The sequence below is a fragment of the Rhinolophus ferrumequinum genome, chromosome 22 (assembly GCF_004115265.2).
Source record: "Rhinolophus ferrumequinum isolate MPI-CBG mRhiFer1 chromosome 22, mRhiFer1_v1.p, whole genome shotgun sequence".
Classification (NCBI taxonomy): Eukaryota; Metazoa; Chordata; class Mammalia; order Chiroptera; family Rhinolophidae; genus Rhinolophus; species Rhinolophus ferrumequinum.
The window spans coordinates 41,547,390-41,559,954 of NC_046305.1; the positions used below are offsets into that span (position 1 = coordinate 41,547,390).

The following is a 12,565-nucleotide window of genomic DNA, read 5'->3' on the forward strand; positions in this document are numbered from 1 at the left end:
TCAGTCTCTTAACCTCAGCACTCCAGTGAAACTGCTCTGCCAACTCCAGGGGCTAATTCTCAGCACTCTTCTAACTATAATAACTCAACGTTTCAGTTGAGTTTAACAGAGCTGATCACTTTCTCCTTCTTGAAATCCTCTTCTCGCTTGGCTCTCGTGACATCGCACCGTCCTGTTCCCCTGCCTCACGGGCCCCTCCCGCCCGTCTTCTCTGCTGGGTTCTCCATCTCTCTCCAGCCTCAGTGCTGTGAGCGCCAGGGCGTGCTCAGTCCTCCCACCTCTTCTCTACCTACTCATTCCTCCAGAAGGTATCATCTAGTCACATGGCTTTAAACACCATATAATTTCGGGAGATTCATATATCGAAATGCTTACTTGACATTTCCACTTAGGTATCCAATAGGTATCTCAGATCCAAAACTGAATTCTTGATTTTCCTCTCGCAAACTTGCTTCTCCTGTAGTCTCTGCCATCTTAGCCAATGGCACCACCATTCGCCCAGCTCTTCAGACCAGACTATCAAGTTATCCTTGTTCCTCTCCTTCTCTCACGATCCACACTAATCCAACAGCAAATCCCACTGGCAATACATTTACAACACAGTATACCCACCACCTTACCACTTGTCCCTTCCCCCACTGCTGACAGCCTGGTCCGACCTCCCGCCTCTTACACTCCTACTATAGCAGGCTCCCAGCTGCTCTTGCTGTTTCCCTTTCTGCCTCGTCAGACTAGACTGCACACACCTATTCTGTCAAAAGAGAAGTTAGATTACACCATTCCGCTGCTCACAACCCTGTTACAGCTTCCCAACACAAGAAGAAAAACCAAGGTCTTCATCATGCCCTGTATGCTCTGGCTGCTGGCTCCCTCTCTTTGGACCTCACTCTGTGCTCCAGCCACGCTGCCCCTTCTCACTTTTCTCCGATATATGAAGCTCCAGCCTAAGGTCTTTGCACTTGCTGTTTCCTCAGCTGAGATGTCCACATAGCCATGCTCTCACCTCAGGCAGGTCTCAGAGAGCCCATCCAAAGCACCCCACCTACAACAGCGCTGCTCCAATTCCTGTCACTATGTCCTTACTCTGCGTTAGACTTCTTCATAGCTTTAATCATTACCTGAAATTCTATTTATTAATTTAGTATCTGTCTCCCCTACTTAAATATAAGCTCTGAGAACAGAACATTTATCTGTTTTGTTCACTGCTCTAGTCCCAGGACTTAAGAGTACCGTGTTTCTGTGTGTGTGTGTGTGTGTGTGTGTGTATTAAGCAATCAATTAATGTTACCTATTTCTATTATTATTACTGGATAATGAGCAAGTGGATTGCCTTTTTTCAGATACCCATGTGTGACTAAAGCCCAACCGCTGGATCTATCCTAGAATTCATGTGGTGATGACAGACTGAAGTGCAGAGTAGCCCAGAAGGATCAATCAGCCTCCAGAGAAATATTACAGTAATACAAATATTGCAAAAAGGCAAGAAACACTGACAGTACAAGTCGTAAAAGGATCTATATGTGGCCTATTTACAGAAATATCAGAACCCAAAGAGGCACAAACTCACCTTATCAGCCATCACAGAAGCAAAAAGGAAACGCCCCCCAAGACCGAATGAGTAAATTTTCACACCAATGGTTTTGAAGCTTTTCCCCAAGTCTGAAGTTCTCCATAATTCCAGTGCCCCAAGGTCAGCTTCTTAAACAAGACGAAATATTAATCAAAATTCCATTTACTGGTGAGCCTTTAGTTCAAACAACTGTTTTGGCAATGTCCTTAAAGTTATAGCTCCAGCATTTGTAATCTTATGCATGTTAATCAAGTGAGAATATAAAATGATATGGCATTAGACATAAACAGTTCACGTTTGGGTTTTATTTTTATACATGTGAGGTTTCACTCTGGACAGAAAGATGGAGTTTACTTAATTCCAGCAGAGCGCTACATGAGAACATCACAGCCACGGCACCCTGTTTTACTTTCTTCACGACGCGTTTGAAATGATTTTACCCTATTTTCAGTTGTCTTGTTTGCGTTTTGGTTTTCTTGTTGATCCTCCCACAACCCTACTTGAATTTAGTTCCATTTAGCTCCATGAGAGCCGGCCCTGGGAGTCTCGTTCTCTCCATTCTTAGAATAGGGTCTAGCACACTAGTGCAGGTGCTCGAATGAATGAATGAAGTGAATTTGTTGAATGAATAAGTGAAAGATTATGCTTTGTACTTTGAAACTGTGCCACCGACTGAAAAGCCAATGGCTTCCATCGACAAATACAATCCATGTTCACTATACGTTTCAATTTGTTATTGTTTGTAGCCTAATATTTACTTTATGTAAATACATTGCTAAGACCAAGTATACTGTCTCTGTGCGCAGCTTGCTTTCTTATTTGATTTAGGCATGGTACAGCAACTTGGTTGTACTTTCAAGATTTTAAAAATCATTAACAGCTATTTTTAGCTATTAAAACTACAGGAGAATGGAAGGATTTTTGATGTTTCTACCCTTACCACCCAGAATATTCTACCACAAATGGACAACACTCTCTTCTGGGACTAAAATATACTTACTGCAGGAGCCATTCACATAGGTGGTGAAGAAGATGGTGTTTTCTGATCCCCTACAATGAGGCAAAAACAAGGGAAAAGACATGGTTCAAGACTTAACGGATGGTGTCAGCCTTAGCCGTAAAGCTCCACGCAAGTCTAATAAGCTCCATCCACAGGGATTGGCCAACAGCCTTCTCAGATGCTGTACACCTGATTCTTTCACAGCTCACAGCCCAGGGTCCCCACAGCCCGGCCCCAGGCATTTTTCATAGTCCACTACTTCTTTACGTCAGCTCTCCCAGCCGGTCAAACCGGTACACTCATATTCTCCAAATCTGCCTCTTGCATTGGCTCACACTGGTTCCTTCTTTAAATGCCTCTCTCTCGTGGAACCGAATCTTACCCTCACAATCTTCAGGCTCCAGCTTAAAATCTAGCTCCTCCATGAAGCTTTCCCTGTCACTCCAACTAGAAGCCTTCTTTGCTGCAAACTCCTAGAGCGGTGATTCTCAACCAGGGGTGATTTTGCTCAAGGGACGTTTTTGGTGGTTACAACTGGGGAAGGGGTGTTGTTACTAGTATCTATTGGGTAGAGGCCAGGGACGCTGCTAATAAACATCCTACAGTGTTTCCCCGAAAATAAGACCCAGCCAGACCATCAGCTCTAATGCGTCTTTTGGAACAAAAATTAATATAAGACCCGGTGTTATATTTCATAAGACCCGGTATGATATTATATATATATTATGTTATGTTATGTTATATTAAATTATTATACTTAATTTTAGAACTGATGGCCCAGCTAGGTCTTATTTTTGGGGAAACACGGTACAATGCACAGAATGGCCCCCATAACAAAATGTCGTTAGTGCTGTGGTGGAGAAACTGTTGTAGAGCCCGGGGCCATGCTGTATAAGCCACTGGCACTGCTTTGTCTTCCATCGAGTTATTTTACTCACATAGTCTGTGCCTTCTCTCTCCTACTACACACTGTTGGGTTCGTTAGGGCAGGAACTAAGTTTTACGTCCTGCTGTTTCCCCTCAGAACCTAGTGTGATGCTTTGCATGAGCTAAATAATTTAGTTCTTTCATCTCAAATAGACGAAGGTTGAATTATTTAAATTCTAACTTGGAAAGGGCGTTTGCAGGGAACTAGATTCAGACCCTGATAGTACTTATAGGTTGGCACCAGCAAAAGGAGCTGGCCCTCTGCATGTTGTTTTTAGAACTTTAGGTTGTCAATTCCTAGAACTCAAACCTCTAAAAGGTGAACAAACAGTGATCAGCAGCCCAGTTATCTCATATTGAGACACTAATCAAAGAAACGAGTTACAAAAGTAAAAAATCTTGTATAGCATACAAAATAAAATACCATTTTAAAATAACTTTTTCGTTTTAAAGATGAGTTTGTTTCTTTTAGCTTTATTGAGGTACAACTGACAAAACTGTGAGCTATTTAAAATGTACATTGTGGTGACACATATGTAAAGAGTTTTAATGATCAAAATTATAGTCTTTCTTGAACACATCCTACGTATTTTAGGTCCATCAAGAGCGAAACGATTTGTCAACTTACTTTAAAAATTACTTCCTTCCTGATAGACCATATAAGATACAAACACAATTCATTAAAACACATAAAATAAAAGCAGATGTGGCATTTGTACCGTAGTGGTATGTTAAAAACCTCATTTAACCAGCATTTTCTGGAAAAGACCCACGTTAGTTAAGCAACATTTTTTAATATTTTAGCTAATTTTGGTAGACATATTTGGCAATGTCTATATTACACATTTCTCTGACTTCCAAGTAGAGGACATTAAATAGTAAACTCTTCCTTGGGACGCTGGCTCACTGTGAACATCCCCAGATGAAACTCTAACGCAGTGTTCCCATTAGAAGTTACTGAGGTGTGTGTGCTTTCTTGATCTAGCACTAAATAATTTCATCCCGCTACGCTCCCTCAGCTTTTGCCTGCTCTTACACTTCTCCTGCTTGTTGTTTGCACTCGTACACACCACCTCTGGCAGCAATCTGCTATTAACTGGGAAACCAGAACAACAAATTTGCTGAAATTAGTCAAAGAGAAAGAACCAAGGGGCTCTACAAGGGTCTGAGCCTAATCAGAATTTTGGAGGCATGAAGGCTCTTAATTCAGTTCTTGCTCAACCATCCCCCAAATTCCTCAAACAAATCTCTGTTCATAGACAGAAGGAAAAAACTAAAGCCCGGAGAGGTTAAGCCACTGACTAGCAGCAGAGCCAGGTTAGAACAAAGGTGACCTGACACCCCAGGAAGAGCTCCCTCCACTGTGTCCTCTTTAAGCAGGAACCTGGGTGGGGGCGTGGGGGGCCCACCGAGAGAAGTGAATAAGTTTTGTGCACGGACAGTGTGACTCTGGCACGGAAGCTCTTTGGGCTTTCCTCCCCATTCCTCGCTACAGGCCTCATAACTGAAACGGAGCTCTAGATGACGGAGTGTAAATCTGGGCACAGAGAGGTATGTAAGTCCCCAAATCACAGCTGTATTTTATGCTATTCCAACTGACGTCACCATTTATGGAGAATAAACCTTTTGCAGGCAGCAGCTCCTCAGTCACATGCCTTGTTTTCTACTTTACGTTCTAACATTTTGTGCGGCTAAGTCCCCTTTCCCAGCAGAATTAGAAGCTCCTCCAGGTCAAGTCTGTCATAGCCCTCTCTTGTATCCCTGTGGCACCCTGAAGAGTACTTGGCACATAGTAAGTGCTCAGTGTTGATTCACGTGACTCTCGGCAGCACTGTCAGGAAAGGTTTAGGGCTCTGCCAGACGCAGTCTTCTGTTACTCACCATTTGGCCAAACATACTGCTTTGTGGATTTCTTCCCATTTTCCCCCAAAATTCTTGGACACCCACAGGCCATTCTGAAAGATTATAAATGACTTATCAAAATTCCAGCTTTATCCTGTGCAGCTGCTTATATGACCTTTAATAGTTCATATCTAATCATTCAGGACAGTAAACACACACTGAAGTTCTGTCCGAGTTGCCTGAGCTCCAGAGACACACACACGGTTTACGGGGGCCCCTTCCGGGTCTTGGAAGTTCAGAATAACGAAGGCTTATGAAGTGCCTACTATGTGCCAGGCACTGTTCCAGACATTGCATTGGGGATACAAAGACGAATAAGACACACTCCCTGCTCTCAAGGAGCTCACTGTTTAATAAGGGTCCCAGATGAGCAAGGTTGAAACAATGTGGTAAGTGTTATGGAAACAGGGTCTCTGGGGTAAGAGTAGGGAGAGGGGGTACACTGCACCAGAGTCAGTTTGTGAAGAAGAAAGCTGAACTGAGTCTTAAATGATGAGCAGTGTAACCAAAAGAAGGCAAGTGGGAGATTAGAGGCTACGGCACAAGGACAGACTAGAACTAGGAGAGGCAGACGGGTGCTAAAGCATCGTGGTGTGTGCAGGGAGCTCAGAGCCTTCAGATGCTGAGGGAACACAAATTCCAAGGTGAAGGAAGGAGCAGCAAATGCAGGGAACGGGGCAGGGCCAGCTGAGACCTCTTCCTATGCCATGCTGAGGAACCTGGTCTGTATACGAGGTACTCGAAGGAGGAGGTGCTCTAAGTAGGGGAATGACACAGTTGACTTTACTTTTTTAGGAAGAATACTAGGATGACAATGGGAAAGACAGATTTCAGAGGGTCCAAATCAGAAGTGGGAAGAGCAGTGAATAACTGTCACATTAGTTCATTAAGAGTTAGTGAGGCCCTAAACCTTGGCTGTGAGGAACAGGCTCAGGAAGAATTTAGAAGCTAGATTCAGTAGAACTGGACGACTTTTCCTATAGGGCAGGATGGTGTGTGTGTGCGCGCGTGTGTGTGTGTGTGTGTGTGTGTGTACGTCCATTACTCTGGGATTCCAGTTGAGGGACAAGATGCAGTGTGGAATCTTTCTTTAGCCAGTATAAGGACTAAGGGAAGAGAGTATGTCTGTAAGAAGAGCAGGAAGAAGTCGGTTTAGACTCAGTCTGAGGTGTCTGTGAGACTTCCAGCTAGAGATATCCAGGGGGCAGCACAATAGGAATCTGACGCCCCAGGAGGAAGCCAGGACCAGAGACAGGGACTCGAAAATCTTACACATTACGGTGGCAGTTAAAATGGTAAGAGGGAAGAGACTGCTCAGAGTGAAATGAGCAGAGTGATTTAAGGATAGGTTGACAGGAGTTTAAGAAAGCGACCCAAGAAGGAATGGTTAGAAGGAAGGAAAGAACAAAGGGAATGATATCACAGAAGCCAAGCGAGCAGCGTTCCCAAAAGGAGGGATTGGCCAAAACTTTCAAATGCAGCAAAGACGTAGTAAGATGAGGACTGACAATGTCAATTACACTGGCAACATAACCCAGTCGGCCCAGATTCAGTGGAGGTGGGACAGAGATGTGCTGGTACAGAGATGTCCTGAATTACATGGGGCTGATCTAGGCAGTTTGCCTTCAGTGCTCCCCCACCCGCCATTCTTCTTATTTCTTCAACTTTTCCTACTCTTGTAATGTTCACCTCCCAGCATTTCTAATTTACCTAATTCTACTCAGAAACAGGACAGGGTCTGAGAGCCCCTATTTGCACTTCATACAAACTGCTCCATCTTCTGGACCCTAATTATTTGTACTTCAGACTTACCCTTAACTGGAAGAAATATCAGGTATAAAAGCAGACTGTGCCTACCTGGTAATGGGGATGGGGTGATCAAAGGGGGGATTGATGGTTCTGTCCATTCCTAAGGGATCTCATCGCTTTGCTCCCTTGAAAGGCCTTCAGCTCAAGGTGCTGCAGGCCAATTTCCAGGAATTGTTTCTGGAGATCTGAAGCCTACCAGCAGGCTAGTTTCCTTCCTCTGGCCTCCTCTGGCTGAGCTTCACTCTGACCTTCCTTGAGCCTCCCGTCTTCCATCTGTTCAAAGATCTGCCCTCACAAGGCCCAGAATGCAGACCTCTCTTCCAGCGCCCTTCCCCCGCCCTTTGCCACCCCGTGCTCAGCCTCACTTGTCCACATTTGATGACCCTGTTTCTGTGACCAGAGTGCTCACTACAACAATGGCTCTCAAATTTTACTGTGCAAGCTCGGCTGGGGGGCTTGTTAAAAATACTAGCCACCTCGCAACCAAAAGTCACTAACACACTATATCTGGATCGGGGACTGAGAATCTGCATATTAAACCAGCCTCCCAGGGGTTTCTGACACTGCTGGTCAGCAGACCACGCTCTAAGAGATGAGACGAGAGAGAGCCATATAAAGTATAACTGTGATTGTCACAGTCCAGCAGCTCAGTCTCTGGGCCCTTAACACCCAAGGCAAAGGAGACTGGTCCTTAGGAAGGGCAACTTTAGGAAGAGAGGCAGGAGGGACACTGATTTCTGAGGAGAGGAAAGGAATGTGTAGGGCACAGGGACTTCAGACTCTAGATATTTAATACACGAGTATCAAAGACAGAAATCAATATGCTTCATGTACTATGCAACTAACAAAAAAGAAAAATTATAAGGATGTGGTTTGGCCCCACGGAACAATAACAACATTAGGACTTTGACAATTTATGCTGGTCCCTTGCAGAACAAGAATGATTACATTAAAGTTTTCTCGTTCATAACTCCAGTAGCACACATCTATTCACTGAAAAGAAATTGTAACAATATCTAGATATCATACTTATTTGGAATAGATAGCACATAAAAATTGTGCCCTTTACCAAATAGGAAAAAAATGCAAAAAATACATGCGTCATGACATAAGAAGTCACTAGAAAGCAGTCCAATACTGCATAAAAGCATTACCTACAGGGTCCTTTTAAGATAGTACATTTTGAGACAATAAAAATGCAAAAGGCAAGACAAGTTCTTTAACTAAACTTACTTCAGTGCTGAGAGCTAAAAGATAATCAGAATTCTGAGGGCTATACACCATCTGAGTCAGAGGATGAAAAGGGAGATTGGTTTGAACAAAGTTCTTTGCAAAATCTGATGATCTGAAGATTCTTCCTCCGTGACTTCCTCCAGACACCTCTGCTGTTAAAATCACCTGGTTACGAAGAAGAAAGTTCAAATTCAGGATATAACACTATAAAAGCACAGGAAGATCTTGCCCCATTTTCACTAGACATTAGTTAAGAAAATTTTAGTTCCAAAAGTAAGAAGAGTTATAAAAACAGATTAGCTGACGTACCCCACTCCTCAAGGATTAGTCTTATCAAAAAATATTATTCTGAATCAAGCTAGTGTATCATACCTATGAACTTGAGCCTGGTCAGTCTGAGGTTAGCCAGTTTCCCAAAGACTACAATGTTGTCCTAAGGAGTGTACGTTGTAATGCTAAACAACTGCCACGTGAAGGAAGAGTTTTGGTACATCTTGGACAGGGACCAAAAAAGAACCTGTGTGCTGAATTCCATTCTTTTGTGATCTGCATTAAATTAATTTTAAAATACAGTAAAAGTAAACTAAATATACTGCTGTGTATCACCGGATGGTACCAATAGTAATATCTGACAGCCCGCATGTGGTATCAAGCACAGCTCTATATATGCATGAATGAGTCTCACCTTTCCAGAGTTTTCAGGACCAACAGCCATGCCAAATTCAGTGCGAATGAAGGTGTTATTGATGAGATTTGTAATATCCTTAAAGTTCTTTCCATAGTCCTCACTGAGAGGAAGAAAAATAAAGACAAAATGAGAATGCAGTGGTCGTAGACATTGTTGGGTTCCTTCCCAGCTTGCATCCCCCTTTCGCTGACTTTACTGAAGCGCTCAAACTGCCCCCTGAATGGTCACCTGCCACAGGGGAGCTGATTCCATCCCTAGCTCCAATGCTGTGCCTGATGAGTGTAAAGAAAATTCCACCTCCTCGCAGGTGATGGAGTCGGGAATGGAAGAGTGACCCAGGTAAGACAAAGAGGGAACTTTGGAATCTATTAGGAAGCACGCTTCTCACCCTTCAGACAGCCACCTGATGAAATGGTTTGTCCTCCTTTAGACCAGTGGTTCTCAACCAGGGTATTTTAGCATACACACCCTCACCTCTAAGCAACCACTTGGTAATTTCTGGAGACATTTTTGATTATCACAACTCAGGGTTGGGTGCTACTGGCATCTGTGGGAGAGGCCAGGGCTGCTGCTAAACATCCCACAATGTACAGGACAGCCCCACAACAACAGAGAATTATCTGGCCCCTAACGTCAATAGCACCCAGGTTGAGAACCCCCAACACGATAGCATATAAATATAAAGCAAAACCGTTGCTGGAGGCATTCTGACACAACGAAAGCACAGCTGGAAGATGAAGCCAACGTGAGTGGAGACCAGTTCCGGACTCCAGGGAAGCATCGCCTGTGACACTGGACTGGCTTGATGCCGAAGCCTGTTCTTCCTCTGTATTTAGTTAGGAGCCAGTAATTCCTCACTAGTCAAGCTAGTCTGAGTTGGGATCTCTGCTGAGTGTAGCCAAAGGCCTCCTAATGAACCTATTAATGCAGAGTACTCATGCTAAAGTGGTAAGTTAAGCAGCAGGAGTCCCGAGATTCCTGCCCCCCCCCCCGCCCCGAGGTAACCATCCCTGGACACACGTCTCTAACACATGGAGCATGTGAAACACAGCTAGGGAAACAAACAAACTTAATCTCAGCTCTTGGGTTGTTAAAGCTTTTCCCAAAAGTTCATTCCAACAATATCTTTGAGAGATAATTCAATTCCATGTTTAGATTTTGAAAAATACAAGCAAAAAAATCAGTAGCTGTCTAATTCTGAGAGGTTTAATACCACGTGCTGTTCTTTTAGAACATGATACAGATTGCTAAATCTTAATATTCATTACATTTGAATATCCATCAGAGAAGAACATTGTTAGGTGCAAGTTAGGTGACCAGGGATAAATGCAACGTGCAGTGGTCTTCACTGATAGAATATATGACTTAATCTGGGTAGCAGCCGCGACAAATAACGAATCCCAGAACCAGAGAACACGAGAGACGCAAGGGACTGAACAGAACATTTTGTTCCACTCCCTCATTTCACAGACGAAGAGGTTCAAGGGGAGGCAATTTATCAAAAGCCAGCCAGTTAATTATAGGCAAAATTGAAACTATAATCAAATTCTCTTCACTTTCAGCCCCAAACTAAAGGCACTTTTTAATGATTTGTGAGAAGTTTTTCCCTTATAACCTGTAGTCTTCCTGTATAGTGCCAGGACTTGTGGCCCGGCAGTAACAATCAGCGACGAGGACCCTGGAGACACACACAGGACGGAGGCTTCTCTGAGTGTTTATTTAGGTTCCTAACAGCGGGCTAACGTAAACTACAAGGGACTTCAAGTTGTCTGAATGACTCTTCCCATCTCTTAGCACACACACAGAGAAAATTCCTCGATAAATAAAACAGGGAGCAGGCACCACCCAAAGATTCCTGTATTACCCGCCCCTCCCCTTTTTTTGGCTTTGAAGTACAAGAAGAGCTCTTATCTTTCTGACAGCAGGCCAAGAGATGTGCATAAACAATTCCAAGCTCTGCTGGGTACATACATCATCAACAGCTCAGACAACTTTCTAAAGGGACTGGCAGCAGCCTGATCATCACGAGCTTACAAATCTCCCCTCCTTCATGATATCTCCAGGGAACCTTTGCAAACCTGCTGGAAAGTATGCTGGCTTTTTAAGAACTTGGTGCAACAGATACATCCCTGCCCTTCAGAAAAAGACAGCAACACTGAGCAAAACAAAACATCATCTGCTACAACACTCTGGTAATTTAGCCAGTTAAACAAATGGGCACAATGGGCTAGGGTCAACCTGCTGGCACTGGAGTGAGGTTCTGTTAAGGTCTCGCTGGGCTCAGGGATGTATTTTCATATAACACTTTATTTAAAAGTAGCTTTGTTTTCTATCAGCATATATATCAGCATACAACATACATGATGAAGAGGAAATCAAGAAACTCCTTGAAAAACAAATCTACTTTGCAAATTCCAGATGATAATTTAATAAGAGCAATGAACAACAGTCAAAAGAAAAGTTAACAAAACCCTGTGAAACTATCTGCTTTAAAAACAAGTCTTTTTAATAACAATTCAATACATCAATCCTGATGGCTGCTTTCTGCTTACCAAAAATAAATGATCACTTTTGCATATATTTGTGCTGTCAACATGCATAAGAATATGCACACATTTAGAACTCAAGAAAATAGTGGTAGAATACAAATATTTTGGGAATACCCCCAAAGAACCAGAAAAATCTAGAAATTATTAAAAAAAAAAAGAGAGAGAGAGAGAGAAGTAATCACCACACGGGCTTCCAGTAAGACACAGCGTCAACATTCTTACAGAATGAAGCACTCGAAAGAGGGTTTTTCCAGGAGACTCACGGGTTCACACTCACATGGTTGACACTCAAACCAAATGTCAATAGCCTAGAATCACACCCTTGTTTTTCATTTACAATCTATAGGAACTTGTGACATAGTCATTTAACCTGCAGAAATTTAATGAGAAGTAACAGTAAAAGACTCCTACATATTACCTTTCTCAACAATCAAACAAGAATAGATATCCTTGTTTGGTGGGCTTTCAGGCCTAACCATTTCTCTTTTCCTTTTAGTTCATTTTTGCCGTGATTAAGTCACTATAAATTGCAGCATAAAAACAATAAGGATGACAACAAACTCTTAAAAACACAATTGTAGTTTTGACTAATTGAGAAAGCTTCCACAGTTGATTCTCATTATTCCTGGATTTTGTATTTGTGAATTTGCCTACTCACTAAAATGTGTAATCCCCAAATCAATACTCGTGGCATTTTTGCGGTCACTTGCAGACATGCACAGGGCGGGCAAATACCTGAGTCACCCAGCAAACCTGTTCCCAGCTGAGGGCCAGTCAGGGAGTGCTCTGCCTTCTTGTTTAGGCTCGTTTATTATAAACAAATGTCTTCCTCACGGTCTATTTAGTACCACACGTTTTGTATTCCTGTGCTTTTAATGGTGATTTTG

At 43.0% G+C, this 12,565-nt stretch overlaps 1 protein-coding gene across 2 annotated transcripts in view; it reads right to left on the reverse strand.

The window, feature by feature from the left end:
- SORT1 (sortilin 1) overlaps positions 1-12,565 on the reverse strand; it is a 59,934-nt gene that overhangs the window by 20,979 nt on the left and 26,390 nt on the right. The window contains exons 4-8 of one of the 2 annotated variants that reach the window (XM_033094094.1): positions 9,127-9,229; positions 8,442-8,606; positions 5,379-5,452; positions 2,571-2,620; positions 1,568-1,698 (exon numbers count right to left, since the gene is read on the reverse strand). In XM_033094094.1, the coding sequence (XP_032949985.1) occupies positions 1,568-1,698; positions 2,571-2,620; positions 5,379-5,452; positions 8,442-8,606; positions 9,127-9,229 (523 nt within the window). The remainder of the gene's footprint in view (positions 1-1,567; positions 1,699-2,570; positions 2,621-5,378; positions 5,453-8,441; positions 8,607-9,126; positions 9,230-12,565) is intronic. The other variant, XM_033094095.1, reaches the window with a different exon arrangement.